The 18,432-nt window shown below is 38.7% G+C and overlaps 1 protein-coding gene across 3 annotated transcripts in view; it reads right to left on the reverse strand.

The window, feature by feature from the left end:
- Nucleotides 1–10,821: 10,821 nt before the first annotated feature.
- The window catches only part of setd1ba (SET domain containing 1B, histone lysine methyltransferase a), a 113,235-nt gene continuing 105,624 nt past the window's right edge, over nt 10,822–18,432 (reverse strand). For all 3 annotated transcript variants that reach the window (XM_020511272.2, XM_048611438.1, XM_048611436.1), the window contains 2 exons: nt 14,260–14,397; nt 10,822–12,419 (listed from right to left, as the gene is read on the reverse strand). In XM_020511272.2, coding sequence (XP_020366861.2) covers nt 12,246–12,419; nt 14,260–14,397 — 312 coding nt within the window. In that variant the 3' untranslated portion in view covers nt 10,822–12,245. The remainder of the gene's footprint in view (nt 12,420–14,259; nt 14,398–18,432) is intronic.

Raw genomic sequence — 18,432 nt, forward strand, 5'->3', positions numbered from 1 at the left:
TACATCCTTCCTGAGATATGGGGCCCAAAACTGCATGCAATACTCCAAATATGGCCTCACCAGAATCTTATAAAGACTCAGCAGTACATCCCTGCTTTATATTCAAGTCCTCTCAAAATAAATGCCAACATTGCATTTGCCTTCCTGACTACTGACTCAACCTGCAAGTTTACCTTGAGAGAATCCTGGACTAGAACTCCCAAGTCTCCTTGCACTTCAGACTTCTGAATTTTCTCCCCATTTAGAAAATAGTCTATGCTTTTATTCTTCTTACCAAAAAGTGCATGACCTTACACTTTCTCACATTGTACTCCATCTGCCACTTCTTTTCCCACTCTCCTAACCTGTCCAAATCCTTCTGCAGCCTCGCCACCTCCTCAATACTACCTGTCCCTCCACCTATCTTTGTATAGTCTGCAAACTTAGCCAGAATGCCCACAGTTCCTTCATCTAGATCATTAATGTATAAAGTGAAAAGTTGTGGTCCCAACACTGACCCTTGCGGAACACCACTTATCACCGGCTGCATCCTGAGAAAAACCCTTTTGTCCCCACTCTCTGCTTTCTGCCAGACAGCCTATCTTCTATCCATGCTAACACTTTGCCTCTAACACCATGGGCCCTTATCTTACTCAACAGCCTCCTGTGCAGCACCTTGTCAAAGGCCTTCTTGGAGTCCAGGTAGATAACATCCATTGGCTCTCCTTGGTCTACACTGCTCGTTATTTCCTCAAAGAATTCTAGCAGATTTGTCAGGCATGACCTCCCTTTAATGAAACCATGCTGACTTTGCCCTACTTTACTATACATCTCCAAATATTCAGAAATCTCACCCTTTACAATGGACTCCAAAAACTTACCCATGACCGAGGTGAGGCTGATCGGCCTGTAACTTTCCGTCTTCTGCCTTACTCCCTTTTTAAACAGGGGTGTCACGTTAGCAATTTTCCAGTCCTCTGGGACCCTCCCTGACTCTAGCGATTCCTGAAAGATCACCACTAATGCTTCCACTATCTGTTCAGCTATCTCCTTTAGAACTCTAGGGTGTAGTCCATCTAGTCCAGGTGATTCATCCACCTTCAGGCCAATCAGTTTTACTAGCACTTTTTCTTCGGTGATTGCCACCATACTCAGCTCTGCCCCCTGATTCTGTTGAATTTTTGGGAGATTACTCGTGTCTTCCACCGTGAAGACTGACGCGAAGTAATTATTCAGTTCCTCAGCCATTTCCTTGATCCCCACTACTATCTCTCCATCGTCATTTTCTAGTGGTCCAATGTCCACTTTTACCTCTCTTTTGCCCTTTACATATCTAAAGAAACTCTTACAGTCTTCATTTATATTACTCGCTAGCTTACCCTCATATTTAATCTTCTCCCTCCTTTTTTCTTTTTTTGTTGCCCGTTGTTGGTCTTTGTAAGCTTCCCAGTCCTCTGGTTTCCCACTGCCCTTCGCCACATTATATGCTTTCTCTTTTGCTTTTATGCTATCCCTGACTTCCTCAGTCAGCCATGGTTGCCTCAAACAGGTTTTGCTTCTGCATGCATTTTCTAAAGCATCACTGTTTAATCAGTGGCTCATGGAGCATGTAACTGGAGTTTAAAAGCATGTTGAATTCTATTTACTTTGATTAAAACTGTCACATTTGGTTTCACACATTCTCAGCAATTTCAAAGGTGTTAGAAGTAAACTCCTAGTGTCAAAATATAAGAATGCATAGAAAAGCTTTAGCAATGTCTCAACTAGATTCATTGTGATGCTCTGACTGTGAACCACACTGAAATATCAAGCCCTACGAATGTCCCGTGGGTTCAGCAAAAAAAAAGGCTTGTGTTTATACAGCACCTTTCATAACCTCATATTCTTCTAAAGCACTTTACATCCATTGAAGTATTTTTGAAATTTAGTCACATTTGCAATGTAAGGCAAGTAGAGCCAATTTGCACAGCAAGCTCCAACAAACAACAAGTTATAATTAACCATACAATCTGTTTCTGTAATGATGTTTGCGGAAGAACGATTGGCCAGAATATCAAAACTTAACACTCATGCTCTTCTTAATAATAATATAATAGGATCATTTACTCCACCCAAAAGATCATATGGAGTTTTGGAATAACACCCAAAAGATCTGAAAGACAGTACTGTACGTTCATTAGTGCAGCACTCTCAGTACTGCACTGGAGTGTCAGGTTTGCTTTGGAAGCTCTAACATTCCAATTTAGAGACAAGAATGTTACCAAGAGAACCATAGTTGACAAAAACCTTTAATGTTGGTTAAAGTGTAATGCTGAGGGAGTCCTGTCTTGAAAGAGATGCCAATTTTTCAATTACGGCATATGGTTTCCAGTCATACAACCAACAGTAAACTATTCATACTAATGAACTATTCATAATAATGAGTTCTTATTGTGATGCTAATGAGGAATCCTTCAATTTTGAATTGAGATCCCATCTGCTTTTGTAGTTCACTTGGACATTGTTGGGATGGAATAACAACTGTATATCCTTACATAACTGTTACAAAATTACACTTCAAAATTGTGATAAAGTACAATTTAAATGCAAACATTAATGTTTACTGACAAGGTGGACCTCTAAGGCAGGACCAGTAAATGCTTTCGGGAAATCCAAATATAGTACACCTGCAGTTTGCCCTTTATCCACAGCACATGTTACTCCTTTAAATAGCTCCAATAAATGGGTTAAACATAATTTCCTTTATATAAAACCATATACTCTGCCTGATTGCCTTGAACTTATTCAGGTGCTCTGCTGTACAAGAATAGTTTCCTGCTTTCTTGCTCCCTTTTAAAATAAAGAAGTTACATTTGCTATCTTCGAATTTAATGGGAAAGTTTTGGAAAATTGAAATCAATTAACTATCACACTAGCTACTTCTTTACAGACCTGACGATGAAGTCAGTTAAGATCATCATTTGTCAGCCCCACATCTCCAATCATTTACTCAAAAACACTTCCTAGTGATTAAGATTTTCCTGGGCTCCTCCCTGCCATCCATTTCCTGATTTATCAGAGAGTCTAGGATGCTTCTTGTATCATTGATAGTGAAAACTGATGCAAATTATCTGCTCAATTAATCAACCATTTTCTTATTTTCCATTATCAATTCTCAGTCTTACTTTCTATCACTTCAATGCTTTTCTTCTTTAAATATTTAAAGAAACTCTTCCCATCTGTTTTTATATCCCTGACAATTTTCTGAAATAACGCAGGCGTAGATTAAAAATAAATAAATCAGACCCAATCTGGTGCAGAAGGATGTGGGCAGGTTTGAGGACCTCCGCGTGGGTCCGCTCCTGGGCCTGGCCAGCCTGACTATAAACAGATCCAGGCAGTGGACTGTGAAGGGGGTCATCTCTGCTGTCTGTCCCTCTTCTGTGGTTGTGTTCGTGCCCTGGTGTCCATGGAGAGGGAGTATGCAGTGTCCATCAATGCGCTCAATGCCTTTGGAAAGAGGTGGGCACAGTGGGGGATACAGTGCTTTATTTCCCCCTTCAACTCCATTTTGATTTAGTCCCTCCCAACCCCACTTCACTTGAGATGGGTTTGCATTGCTAATGATGGCCTTTGCATGTAAATATTGAATTAACTACACAGATGCTTTTACTGGAAGAGGTTAGTAGTTATTAAAAAAATTGCAAAATAAAAAGTCATGGTAATTTGGTGATGGGAAAAAAATGTTTGGTAGTGTGTGATAGCACTTCCGGATATAAAACAAAGAAAAAAAAAGCAGATCCAGTGCGGCTCCGGTGATGCAGTGGTAGTATCACTACCTCAGAGATGGAGTCCTGGGTTCATGTCCGACCAGCTCAAGGTGTGTAACAAAATCTTTCAACAGGTTGATTAGAAAATCCTCACAAAGCTGACCAGGGGATGAGTCAACAGAACTCTCTGTCCCAGGCTGGAACTATTTTATGTACATCATGAGTAGTGGCTCCATTTATTGTTGAACATCAAAATAATGTTCCTTTCTAGTTAGGTCTTTGAGTTATTACATCACTTTAGCCAGCTCTGCTTTCATGTCTTCATAATGCCCCTTGTTTTAAATTTAAATCATATCTTAAACCTATTCCTTTCTCCCTCAAATTTAATATTATGGCCACTCCTACCTTGGGGTACCTTCACCATGAGATCATTAATGATTCCAATCTCATTGCACAATACCAGGTCTAGTAAAGCCTGCTCAGTGGTCACCTCCAGAACATGCTATTCTAAGAAATGGTCATAAAAACATGCTATGGCTTCCTGAGATAACAAGGTGTAGAGCTGGATGAACACAGCAGGCCAGGCAGCATCAGAGGAGCAGGAAAGCTGACGTTTTGGGTCTGGACCCTTCTTTAGATCTTTCATATGGCTTCCTGATCTGGGCAACTTCTGCCCATCTGACTTTCCCCACTGATTTGTAGATTATAATATCTCTATTATTGCTCTGCCTTTCTGACAGCTTTCATTATTTCTTGCTTTGTGCTCCACCCTACCATGTTACTGTTCAGGAGCCTGTACACCACTTCTATGAATTACTAGAACAAAGAACAATACAGCACAGAATAGGCCATTCAGCCCACCAAGACTGCACGAACAAATGACACCATTCTAAACTAAAAACCTTTTGCCCCTATACAGTCCATATCCCTCTATCTGTCAAGATGCCCCTTAAACATTGCTATTCTATCTGCTTGTACCACTTCCTCTGGCAGCACATTCCAGCACATAGCATCTTCTGTGTGGAAAAAAGCTTTCCCCACTTTACCCAAACCGACAACTCCTATTAATTGAAATTTCTACCCTTGGGGAAAAAAAAGACTCCAACCATCCATTCTGCACACACCTCTCATAATTTTATAAACTTCTATCAGGTCACGTCATCCTCTGATGTTCAAGTTAAAACAAACTAAAGTTTGTCCATTCTCTCCTCATAGCTAATAGCCTCCAAACCAGGCGACATCCTGATTAATATTTTTGTACCCTCTCGAAAACCTCCACAACCTTCGAGTAGTGTGGCGACCAGAACTGTACACAATATTCCATATGTGGCATTACTAAAGTTCCATACAGCTGCAAGATTTCTTTGATTCATCTTTTCTATCTAAATTGTTTCCACATTTGGTTTCCTGAACTTAAGTCATCACTCTCTATTGTACTAATACCATACGCCTCTACCTTTTCCCATCATTCACAAATGTCCTGTACCCTTCAAAATCCAGATCCCAATCCATGTCATTATGCAGTCATGTCCCTGTAATAGCTACTGGATTGTACTTATTCCTTTGTGCTCACAGTTCATCAGTTTTGTTTTTAATGCTACATGCTTTCAGATTCAGAGCTTTTTTTATGGAGTCATAGAGCTGTACAGCATGGCAACAGACCCTTCGGTCCAACTCATCCGTGCCAACTCAAAATCCTAAATTAATTTAGTTCCATTTGCCAGCATTTGACCCATATCCCTGTAAACCCTTCCTGTTCATGCACCCATCCAGATGCCTTTGAACATGTTGTAATTGTACCAGCCTCCACCACTTCCTCTTGTAGCTCATTCCATATATGCACCACTCTCTGCTGAAGAAGTTGCCCCTTAGGTCTCTTTTGAATCTTTCCCCTCTCGCCTTAAACCTATGCCCTCTAGTTTTGGACTCTGCTACCTTGGGGAAAAGACCTTGGCTATTCACCCTATCCATACCCCTCATGATTTTATAAACATCTCTGTGGTCACCCCTCAGCCTCCGATGTTCCGGGGAAAACAACAACAGCTTATTCAGGCTCTCCCTATAGCTCAAACCCTCCAACCCTGGCAATATCCTTGTAAATCTTTTCTGAACCCTTCCAAGTTTCACAGCATCCTTCCTATAGCTGGGAGACCAGAATTGAACACAGTATTCCAAAAGTGGCCTAACCAATGTCCTGTACAGCATCAACATGACCTCCCAATTTCTGTACTCTATGTACTGACCAATAAAGGCAAGCAGACCACATGCCTTCTTCACTATCCTGTCTACCTGGGCCTCCATTTTCGAGGAACTATGAACCTGTACTCCAGGGTCTCTTTGTTTAGCAACACTCCCTAGGACCTTAACCATTAACTGTGTCAATCCTGGCCTGATTTGAGAATAGAATAGAATAGAATAGAATCCCTACAGTGTGGAAATAGGCCCTTCAGCCAACAAGTCCACACCGACCCTCAGATCATCCCACCCAGACCCATTCACCTATAACCCACCAAATCTACACATCCCTGAACACTACGGGCAATTTAGCATGGCCAATCCACCTAGCCTGCACATCTTTGGACTGTGGGAGGAAACCAGCGCACTCAGAGGAAACCCATGCAGACATGGGGAGAATCTGAAGACTCCACACAGACAGTTGCCCAAGGGTAGAATTGAACCCAGGTCCCTGGCGCTGTGAAGCAGCAGTGCTAACCACTGAGCCACCGTGCCGCCCCAGAGGAAACGGTCAGCAGGATACAAACCTACACAGAGAAACCCCAATGGATTTCTAATCCATCGCCTTAACCACGACTATGGGTGGCTTTCCAAAATGCAGCACTTTCCATTTATCTAACATCTGCCACTCCTCAGACCAATCAGCCTATCCTTTCACCCTCTTTGTAAATTCTAGTTTTATCTGTTGGTTGACTGTTAGATTTGCATTCTCTATCCCTTCCTGTCATGGTCTATTTATCACTTCGTGCATGAATACATTTTTCTTTGGTCTTGACTTTATTCTTTGACTCACCACATCTTCCCAAACTTCATTTTATTGGTCAGTGCATTGAGTATAGGGGTTGGAAGGTCATGTGTGGCTGTACAGGACATTGGTTAGGCCACCATTGGAATACTGTGTACAATTCTGGTCTCCCTGCTATAGGAAGGATGTTGTGAAACTTGGAAGGGTTCAGAAAAGATTTACAAGCATGTTGCCAGGGTTGGAGGGTTTGAGCTATAGGGAGAGACTGAATAGACTGGGTCTATTTTTACTGAAGCATCAGAGGCTGAGGGATGACCTTATAGAATTTATAAAATCATGAGGGGCATGGATATGGTGAATAGCCAAGGTCTTTTCCCCAGAGCAGCGCAGTCCAAAACTAGAGGGCACAGGTTTAAGGTGAGAGGAGAAAGATTTAAAAGGAAGCTAAGGGACAACTTTTTCACGCAGAGGGTGCTGCGTGCATTGAATGACCTGCCAGAAGAAGTGGCGGAGGCTGGTACAATTACAACATTTAAAAGGCATTTGGATGGGTACATGAATAGGAAGGGTTTAAGAGGGATATGGGTCAAATGCTGGCAAATGGGACTAGATTATTTTAGGATATCTAGTCAGCATGGACGAGTTGGACCAAAAGTCCATGTTGTACATCTCTATGACACTATGACCTCATGCACCCTTCTTTTTAAGTGTAAAATTCCCTCTACTTCCCAGTTTTCTATTTGGCGAGAACACTGGTCCCAGCACAGTCCAGTTAGAGATCGTAGCAATGGGACAGATACAAAAATAGAAATTACTGGAAAAGCTCAGCAGGTCTGGCAGGATTTATGGAGAGAAATCAGTTCACGTTCAGTTCCTCAGAACCAAAACATTAACTCTGATTTCTCTCCGCAGATGCTGCCAGAACTGCTGAGCTTTCCAGCAATTTCTATTTTTGTCTGATTTACAGCATGTGCAGTGCTTTGGGTTCCCATTGGTACAGATCCTATATTCCCCCAATGATGATGCCAGTGCCCTACGAACTAGAATCCGCTTCTACAATGCCAGTTTTTGAGCCATGCATTCATCTCTCCATGCTAATTTGCCTTGTGCCAATTTGCACATGGCTCAGGCAATAACAGAGATGGTGACTTTTTGAGGTTTTGTTTTTTAATTTGATACCTACTGACTGTGCAGAAGCTGCTTCTGTGTCTTGTCTAGTCATTGATGCTTACATAGGCCACAATGACTAGATTTCTTTCCAGCCCTCGGCAGATGACCCGGTCACCAGACAGGTAACACAGCCACCTTAACACTCAATCTTTTTTGCAGAAAATGTTGTCAAACTCCATCACTATACTGCCTCCTACTACCACTAGATTTCTTCTTACTCCCAAGTCTTGAATGGCATCCTGTACAAGAGTGCCACGGTCATTCATCCTGCATGCTGCACTCTCATTCAGGTTAACTGAAAAAACCTCAAACCTGTCACACAACTGCAAACGCTGAGGTCCAGCACTCTGCATCAGAGTGCCTCATTCACAGTTACACTTTTCTGAACCTTGAACACTGACCAAATCAGACAACTCAAGCCAATAAGGTGTTACTGCTCGCTGGAACAAGAGAATCCAGGTAACTGTTCCTCTCCCTGGTGTGTCACCATTTCTGTAAATCACCGTCCAGCTTGAAAATTCAGAACTGCTCGAACTTCAAATATTTGCCACAGGCATGTTTGCTCCGGACCAAACAGGCATCCAGGAACTTGCAAATGCTGCAACTTTGACACACACTTGGCCTGCCATCCTTAATGTGCTCTTGTGAACTAATTCACTATTTTATCCAATTTTATATTTAGCTATGTTTTTATACATTTTATTAATCTTATCAGTGTTGTGGTACTATTTTGAATCTTGTGATAGAATAAATTTTAGTCACCAGATACTCACCATGTAACCAACTTCTTCTCCTTTAGCAGAGTAACAATCAATTTCTGAGGCTGAAAAAGATTAGGAAAAACAAAAGCAATAGAACACATTCTTCCCTTCTTTTTGTCAACTCCCTTAACTAATTAACTCTGGCACTATGTCACACAAAATTGTCCAGGTTTATATGCTCCTGAGACATTGGGTTTTAACAATGATCCAGTTTCAGCTGGGTTAATTCAGCTGCTCTTTCTCGGAAAACCTTGTTAAAATCTTGTTCAAGGGTAGCAACTAAAGAATTTCTACTGCAGATTGCAGTTGAATGCCAACCACAAACTATAAACCAGATTTTACAGAATTGAAAATTTAGACTTTCTTACCCCGCAACTGCATGCACTCAGTCTTAAAAAATATGTAATATTGAATTTGAAAATTGCACATTCAAGGAAGGAGTTGAGTGCTCAATTTAAATAGAGGTGCTGTCTCACAAATAAAATGTAAAACCAAGGACTGTTCATGCAGACATTATGACTCCATGGCACTATTCAAAGAACATGGACGATTTCCTAGTGTTTGGGCCAATATGTACCTGTCAATCAACTTCATCAAAAACACAAATGAACTGGTCATTTAAATCATTGTAGGTCATGGGAGCTTGCTACACACACATTTTATTTCTGCATAATACTACCAGCAATTCATAGGTTGCGAGACATTTTTTCAATATCCTGAGTTTATGAAAACTGACATCTAACAAGCAATCTTGTTGTCATGAAGACTATATCAAACCTAAAGATGCAATAATAGCATTGATTGAACAGGTTCATTTTCAAAAGAAATTCCATTTGAATTCCAATAACATTAGAAAGGAGAGAGGAAATATTTCTCAGATGTTAGCTAAGCAAAAAAGTAAATGTAAAAATTTCCCAGCAGAGAATACAGAATGGGGTGGAGATGATTGAGGATAATATGGAATAATATTGATGAGTTGAAATTCAGTTTTTACATCCAATTGTGAAATTTGAACAGTCATGCCTTACAGGAATCAATTTACAAGTTATGTTCATTTTAATTTCAAGCTCTATAGTTCTGAAATGGTCAAATTCTTCTGTCAGTGCCTGCAATGTGTGATATCATTTAAAAAGCATCAAAATAATAATTAAAGTATTTTTTCTGGAAATTATTTGTCATCACATGGATCCCATTCTGAGATCTTATCAAGGTGCAAATGGTTTCCTGATTATTAATTAATTAATGTTTATACATCCTCAGCCATTTGGATTTGCAATAGAACCATTTTTGTTACAGCTAGAAAAAAGTGGACAAGCTTTGTTTTTGTTATACATTGGAAACAGTAAACCAGCTTAAGAGTTTAATCTGTTAATTGTATAGAAAATAACTTTTCCAGAATAAATGACAACATTCAGTTTATCTGTAAGAAAAGGTCAGTATATTTATGGATTGCTTTATAAAAGGTACTATCATACATTGTTACATAGTAATGAATTCACAAAAATATGAAGAAATATTTACAAGTAAAACACAACCACAGAACAGTTTCACTTTCATCAAAATGAGACACTTAGCACAGTTTCTATTTGCACAAAACAAAACACTCTTTAAATTCATTTGATTCCATCTGGAAATTTGCAAGCACAAAAGTAATCCCTACATCACCAAAGCAGAAACTGCAATAAAACAAAACCCTAGAGCTAACAGGTGTATTTATTGTTCTTTCAAACCGTTACACACCTAGACCCCTCTGAAATTCACTGGGTCCCCCCACACCCCACTTTCCGGAAAGAAAAAGAAATCCAAACACTTTCAGGTTTAACCCTTTCACACACCTCTTCCTAGTTACAACCAAAATTCAGATAAGCTTGTTCCCAAAGTGATGAAAGAACTGAATTCGGTCAAGTGTTAAAAGACTGATAAAAGTGACAAGATAACTGCAGAAACATCATAGGTTTATGAATAAATATATTTTTGAGTAATGATTTCAATGAGAAATTATAACTTATTTGTGCCAGAATGATTAAATACAGTGATCAGAGAGCTACTGTACATAGGTTGGTTTAAGAGAATATATTGCCCAGGAAACAATTGAATAAAACCTAGTAACCTGGCATCTATGAGTGAAAGGGTTAAAATAACAGCATCTGTACAATATTAGGAAAAAAACAAGCAAATGAGCTAGTTTTAAAATAATAACCCTTTATTAGGTACCGAGTGTCCCTTACAGTGTTTTTGAGAAAAAAAAATTACAGTGGATATTAAGGAGGAAAAAAAACTTTGATATCCAGTTTATGCTTGGCTAACACACATACAAGGGATGCCATATTTTCTAATTTCTGTACACTCCTTTCTTCCTCCAAATAAATACAATTTGCACAGTAGGTATCAGAGATGAAAAAGTCTGACCTTTTAACATTTTTACTGTATTCCTTAATGCTTCCAATAAATCTAAGTAATTGATAGAGGTAATATTTATACAGAATTTACATGATACAAAGCTTGACACAAGCTGAAAAAATTGCTACCAGCTCATTGTTAAACATTTTTTTTAAATTTGCCTCCTCTAGTTAGAGTTGTATTTCAACAACCCAAATTACAATATTCACTTTCTTAATAAATTATTTACAAGCTTTTGAAGTACAAAGGAACCAGCAAAATTCTTTTTATTTGAAAGGATATGTTTCTACAAGAAACAATGTTCAGAGAGGAGAAACCCAGGTGCGCTATGTACACGATGAAAATTGAGCTCAAAAATCCTTTTTTAAATGTTTACATGTTTGAAATGATCCCTGAAAACTTCACAAAAAATTATAAATGAAATTTGTTGTGAAAATTCTGTCAGAGGTTAGAAAGTTTTTTTGTTTTTTTTCCTGTAGGTAGAAATTATTTTGTACAATATAAACAACAGGAAGAGAGCTCTCCTGGCTATGGATAACCACTAGAGCACAAAAAACCCTGGAACTTTATACAGAGAAGGTGATTACCAATAGTCACGTGCAAGTCTGTAAGCGAATAGTGCACAAAGCCTCCATAGGCCAAACCCTAGTGCATTAGCACAAAAATAAAAATTTGCTAAGCCAGCATATCTACAATTTGCAAAACATTGTTATAATTAAAAATATGTAAAAGGAAAATGACGGAAATAAAGCATTAAAAAAGCACCAAACTTAGACTAGATACACAAGATGCTAATGCTGAGGCCATAAATTCCCATCAACTACTTTATTTACTTGCGTAGAAATATATTCTGACCATAAACCTTCTCAAGTATTAAATGATCATTTCTTTGCATTTTCTTTTTCCTTATTGTATAAAAGAACACAAAAGAAAAGGTAGCAGCATTCACTTAGGCAGAAAGAAGAGTGGGGACCCTGCTCCACTGCATGGAACCTGGGAGGAAGAACTAGTACTGGACTAGTTTACTGTGACACAAAGTGGTAAACACCTTTCTTTCCAGAGGAAGAGCACCTGAATCCTAAATGCAGTCCCAACACTTATGTGCGTTTTAGCTTTAGGTTCAGCAGAAGTGCGAATTGTTGGTTTGGCAAGTGCAACCACATCTAGGTTACTGCTCTCAAATGGAGCATCTTACACCAGGCCCTTTTAATTGAGGGTTCCTCTACAGTGTTCTGCACCACACAGACATGGAATTTTCACATCTTCAATGGGGAATTTGTAGTCATATGTAATCTCCTCGTTCACATTTATTTGCTGTTTGGAGTAAATCACTATCTTCTTTTGTGACTCCACCGTGATAACTTTAGCGTAACAATTAGGCTGTTTATAGAGAAAAGGAATTCACAGTTAGGAAGGACAGTACAATAGCTTTGTGATCAAGTTTCAAGGATTTCTCTCCATGCCAAGAATAGAGGTTCAAGATACCTTTAGTTTTAGCAAGTGTATTTTTTTTTTAAATAAAGGACTCCCAACACTATTCTACCAAAATGAAAACAAAACTTGACATAAAACATTTGCAAAAATCAGTACTCTGTTAAATATTCAAGCGTAAGAGTAATTTTTAAGTTCCTTCTGATGTGTTGTACAAGCCCATGGCTCAATTAAAATTTAAACCCGAGTTCAGAATTTAAGGGGTAATTTTGTTGTATGGCAACTCAAGCAACCATAAGATTCATGTTTCTCAAAAGGCAAGTTACAATTAGGTGTCAGCAGATCAGACCTGTGAATTGTATTTCTGTAGAATATTGCAGGTGCCTTTTGAGAAATGCAATTACTTGTGTTGCTCCACTGTTAGCAATAAATGCAATGTGCCAATCTATTAATGTCTCAAAAATGTCAGCCTTTGATAACTAAGATTATAAAGTCACCAAACCAAAGCAGGTTGCCATGTCTACTCAGTATTTCTAGGTCTTCCTGTTTATTTTTCCAAGTTTAGCAGGGTTTTCTATTATCCAATTACTGATTCTTTGAAACGGCTTCTAGATTATATACTATTTGCCAATGATTTGGATGAAGGAATTGAATGTATGTTAGTTAAAATTGACATCAAGATAACGTTGAAAAGTAAGTTGTCAAGAGGAGGTAAACAGTTTACAAAGGGATATAAACAGGTTGTGTGAGTGAGCAAAAATCTGGCAGACAGATTATAATGTGGGTAAATGTATATTTGTTCACTTTGTCAGGGGAATAGAAAAGCAGCATACTATTTAAATGAGAGATTGCAGGACTCAACTGTACTGAGAAATCTGGAATTCCTGGTGCTTGAATCACAAGGTTAGTATGCAGGTACAGAAAGTAAATAGAAAGATGAATGGGACATTCTCATTTATAACAAGGAGAATGGAATGTAAGAATAGGAAAGTTTCATTTCAGCTGTAGAGGCATTGGTGAGGCCTCATACGCAGTAGTATGTACAGTTTGGGTGTACTTATTTGGAAAAAAATATATATTTGCTTCAGAATAATTCGGAGAACATTCACTTTACTCATTCCTGGAATAAAGGGTTTACTTTAGGAAGAATGAATGAGAAGGTTAGGTCTATATCCATTGGAGTTTAGAAGAATGCGAGGAGATCTTGTGGAAACGGGACATGCCATTTGGCACTTTCAGCCTGTTTTGTTATTCAGTAAGATTAATGCTAAATGAATATCAAAAATCTAACTAACTCAACTTGAAATAAATTTAAAGACTTAGCTTCCACGACCTTGTATGGAAGTGGAAACACAAGATCAAGGGAACTATATAAGGCGAATACCATGAAAAGTTTATTTTTTGTTGGGGGAGGCTAAAACTATCAGGCATAGTTTAAGAATACAGAGAGGAGGAAAACCTTTATCTCCCATGGAGTAATTAGAGCATGGAATTGACTTCCAAACAAGGTAGTGAAGGCTGAGTCTTTAAATTTATTTCAGGCTGAGTTAGTTAGATTTTTGATAGACAAGGGTAGTCAAGGATAATGGGTACATGTAGGAAAGTGGAGCTGAGACTAAACTAATTTAGCATTAATCTTACTGAATAACGAAATAGGCTCAAAGTGCCAAATGGCCTATCCTGTTCCCACATTTCTATCTTTCTAAATGTTGAAGTCAAAACAATACTTGCATCAGTTACATGTTAAAGTTTTTACACTTAAATACATCTGACAAACGCACATACTTACATTGCAGCTATGGTTGATAAATCTGGCAAAATTGCCACACTTTGTGGCATCGATAATGGAATCGTGGTCTACCCTGAACATGTAGCTACTTCCAATCCCCTCATCTTCATATCGCTTTTCTCGCATGTCTGCAATAACCTGAACAGAAATAAAATCAGGTATGGATTAAAGGAATTTTCATTCCATGTTTGACAAATGAATAACACAGATTTTCTAAATAATGCATGGGACGCTGGTTTGTAAAGAACAATGAATATCCGTCGTGGGAATAAATGGTTAACTGAAATGAGACATTTGGCTCTCTGGGTCTGAGTACTGTGGGTCAAATCAGGTACGCAATTATCTGTTGCCATGTGATTAGCGCAAAATTATTCATTTAATGAAATTCATTTAAAGCATTACAAAAAATTTGTAGAAGATTTTTACAATGTTAAGTGATTAGTTTTCCATGTCGGTTATAGAGTGGCATTCAATGCGCCTGGTTGGATTCCCATGGACAAGTTGATACTTAGCAAATAAATAAATTGACAGCATTGTCACGAAGTTCAGCAACATCACCAAAGGATGCCTGGTAGTGCTCCCTATTCATAATGTCAATGAAGGAACAAAGATTCCATTGAAACTCAAACCTCAGTTTACCTCTAGCCTGCAGTATCAAAGCATAGCACTCAGCAATGAGGAAAGATTGAGAAACTGCTGTACATAGATATTTCTGGTTACCAGCACCATCAATTTGGATCAGTGATATTCTTGCTTCAAATAACACTTGCAATTTTAAATTTAGAAAGCTCTTGATCCTTCAGCAATAGCAGAGTGAGTCTTAAAGAATGGCAGAGAGAGCAAGACCGCACTTTGAGAAGGAAAATGAGCTGAATGGGGAATAAGAAGCACCCTAACCAGTTTGAAGGTTCAGAGTGTGTGTCAGAAAGAAAAATCAGGATGCAATATCAGAGGGGAACAAATAGGTAAATGACTGGTGAGTATTGTTGCTTAGAGACTGAGTTTAAACATCAAAAATATTATGTATTAACAAATAACATTGAGCAGCTGATGAGTCTAATCCTTTCTTCAATTAAAGATTATTACTATGAGTAAGGTGTATTAAGTACTTGTAGGATTTGTTAGTATTTGAAGATTTATTATTTTTGGTACGGAATTATTAGCAGTAGTAAGATTATTAGTTAATGATAGATGTCAGCTAGATAATTTGATTGCAATAAAACTAATTACATCGTTCAGAGGAGAATTGAAAAGCAAATAAGGGAAGCAAACAAACAATATGAAAGAATAATCACAGCTAACTTAAAGGGAATCCCAAAGTCCTCCTAAGGCTTATAAATCAGTAAAGGGTGGTGACGGAGGAGTAACTAGTTGTAAGGGACCAAAAAGGGGATTGGCAATGACTCTGAACCTACAAACTGGTTAGGGTACTTATTATTCTCCCGCATGGAAGCAGGGGGAGTAGTTTTGGTTTTAAATGAATATTTTCCAACTGTCTTTACCAAGGAAGAAGATGCTACCCAGGCAACAGCAATTGATACACCAGAAGGATTTAAAATTGATAAGGAGAAGGTTTTTCCTAAACTGTCTATACTTAAAAGCTGTTGAGGCACCATCACTGGATAAGATGCATCTAAGGTACTGAAGGAAATGAATATTACGAGTCCCTATTCTTGCCACAGCAAAGCCCTTATTAAAATCAAAAATGACATTCTGGGTGATTGTAACCCTGACAGACTCGCCCATTTCATCTTTCTTGACCTGGCTGCAGCTTTTGACACAGTTGAACACATTATCCTCTTCCAGGTCCTCTCCACCAGCACCCATCTGGGTGGTTCTTCCCTTGTCAGTTTTAATTCCGATCAGTCTAGTGGTAACCACAGAACTACCTGCAATGCTTCTATTTTTCCACTCCTTCTGGAAATCAAGTGTCTATCATCAGCTCCTTTCTATTTCTTACCTACTTGATGCCTTGCTGACCTCATCTGAAAACACGTCAGGTTCCACAGGTATACAGACAACAGTTACCCCTATCTCAATATCACCTCTCTTGACCCCTTCACTACCTCAGATTTTACATACAAGTATGAAATATAATACAAAGTATTGTATGAACAGAAATTTCCTCCAAATTAATATCGAGACTGATGTGCATTTGTCATATATTTTGCTTTAACAACTGATGCTATCCTCCAATTTGGCCACTTTCTGCACCTCAAACAGACCATTTGCAACCTTTTCTCAAAGTTAATTTTTATGGAATACAATAGTCTCTGGCTAGGTCAACATTTGCTGCACATTTCTGATTGCCTTCAAGATGATGTTGATGAGCTGCATTTTTATACCACTATAGTCCATGCAGTGTAGGTACACTCACAGTGCTGTTAAAGATGCAATTACAGGATTTTGTCCAAGTAAAAGTGAAGAAACAGCAATATCGCTCCAAGTCAGGATATTGTGTGGCTTTGAGAGAAACTTACTAATTGTAATGTTCCCACGTGCTGCCCTTGTCAATCTAGGTGGTAGAGATCACAGCTTTGGAAGGTGCTGTTGACAGAGCCCTGCAAATTGCTCCAGCGCATCTTATAACAGTATGCAAAGCTATGGAGGGAGTGACTATTTAAAGTGGATTGAATGGTGCTAATCAAGCAGATTGAATTGTCCAAGGTACTGTAGAGCTTCGAGTGCATACATCCAGACAACTTCGCAGTATCCATTACATTCCTGATGTGTACCTTGTAGATGTTGAGTTTGGGTACTTAGGAGGCATGTTACTTCAGAATTCACAGTCTATGACCTGTTCTTGTCGATGATGTATATATTTTGGTGGGTTAAATTAAGTTTCTGATCAATGGTAACCTCAAAGTGGGATTCAGTGATGATAATGCCATTGAACATCAAAGGGAGATGGGTTAGATTTGCTCTGGTTGAAGACGATCATTGTCTACCACTTATCAACTGAACCCTGAATATCATCCAGGTCTTGCTACACGTAAGCATGTACTACTCTTGTATTTAATGGAGTTGTGAACGAACACTGTACAAACATCAACATTCCTGTCTCTGGCCTTACGATTGCAGTAAGGTAATTGACAAAACAACAAGGGTAACAGGGTTTATGACACTTTTGATAGGCTTCCTTGATGCCACATTTGGTCATATGCTTCCTTGATATCAAGGGCAGTCACCTTCACCTCACCACTTGAATTCAGTTATTCTGTTCATTTGAACAAAGAATAATGAAGTCTGCAGTAGAGCAATCCTGGAGAAATCCAAATTATCAATGAACAGATTATTGCTGAATAATTGCCATATGATAGTAAATGGCACCTTTTGTCACTTTGCTGATGTTTAAAGTAGACTAATGGGGCAATAATTGGTCCCCTAATTGCATTTGTACTTTTTGTGGACAGCACACACCCAAGGAAACAATCCATGTTGTTGGGTAGATGCCAGTGTTGTAGTTGTACTGGAACAGCTTTACGATCAGCACAATTAGTTCTAGAATTAATGAGCCTTTGAGTCTGATAGCTGGCATGTTAGCAGAGCTCACAACCACTGCTGTTTTCTACCCAACAAAAAAAATCAACTCCACCACCAAGAGTGCAGACTTTCATCTCAATGATCTACTGATAAAAACACTCATCTATGCCTTTGTTAGATCTAGACTCGACTTTATTACAGTATTTTCCTGTCTGGTCACTCACCTTCCACGCTACATAAACCTTAAGTCAACCAAAACTTTGCTACCTATATCCTAACTTGCACCCATTGTTTACCCATTATTCCTTTGCTTACTGACCTACAATGGCATCTGGTCTAGCAACATGTCCATTTTAAAATTTGTATCATTGTTTACAAGTCCCTCCATGTACCCTTCCAGCTCTGCAATCATCCAACATCTATGCTTCTCTGATTCTGACCTTGCATATTCCAATTTTAATTGCTCCACCCATCGCTTCAACTAAGTTCTTTAACTCCTCCCTAAACCTGTCCCTCTATATTTCTCTTCTCTATAACTTAGATCTTTTATCAAGGTTTTGGCAAACTTTTCTAACATTTCCTTATATACCTTCATGTCAAATTTTGATAATACCCTCTGAAGCATCTGAGGATAGGTTTTGTGTGTGTGTGTGTGTCTGTGTGTCTGTGTGTGTGTGTGTGTGTGTGTGT

This window comes from Rhincodon typus, chromosome 24 (assembly GCF_021869965.1).
Source record: "Rhincodon typus isolate 14 chromosome 24, sRhiTyp1.1, whole genome shotgun sequence".
Lineage (NCBI taxonomy): Eukaryota > Metazoa > Chordata > Chondrichthyes > Orectolobiformes > Rhincodontidae > Rhincodon > Rhincodon typus.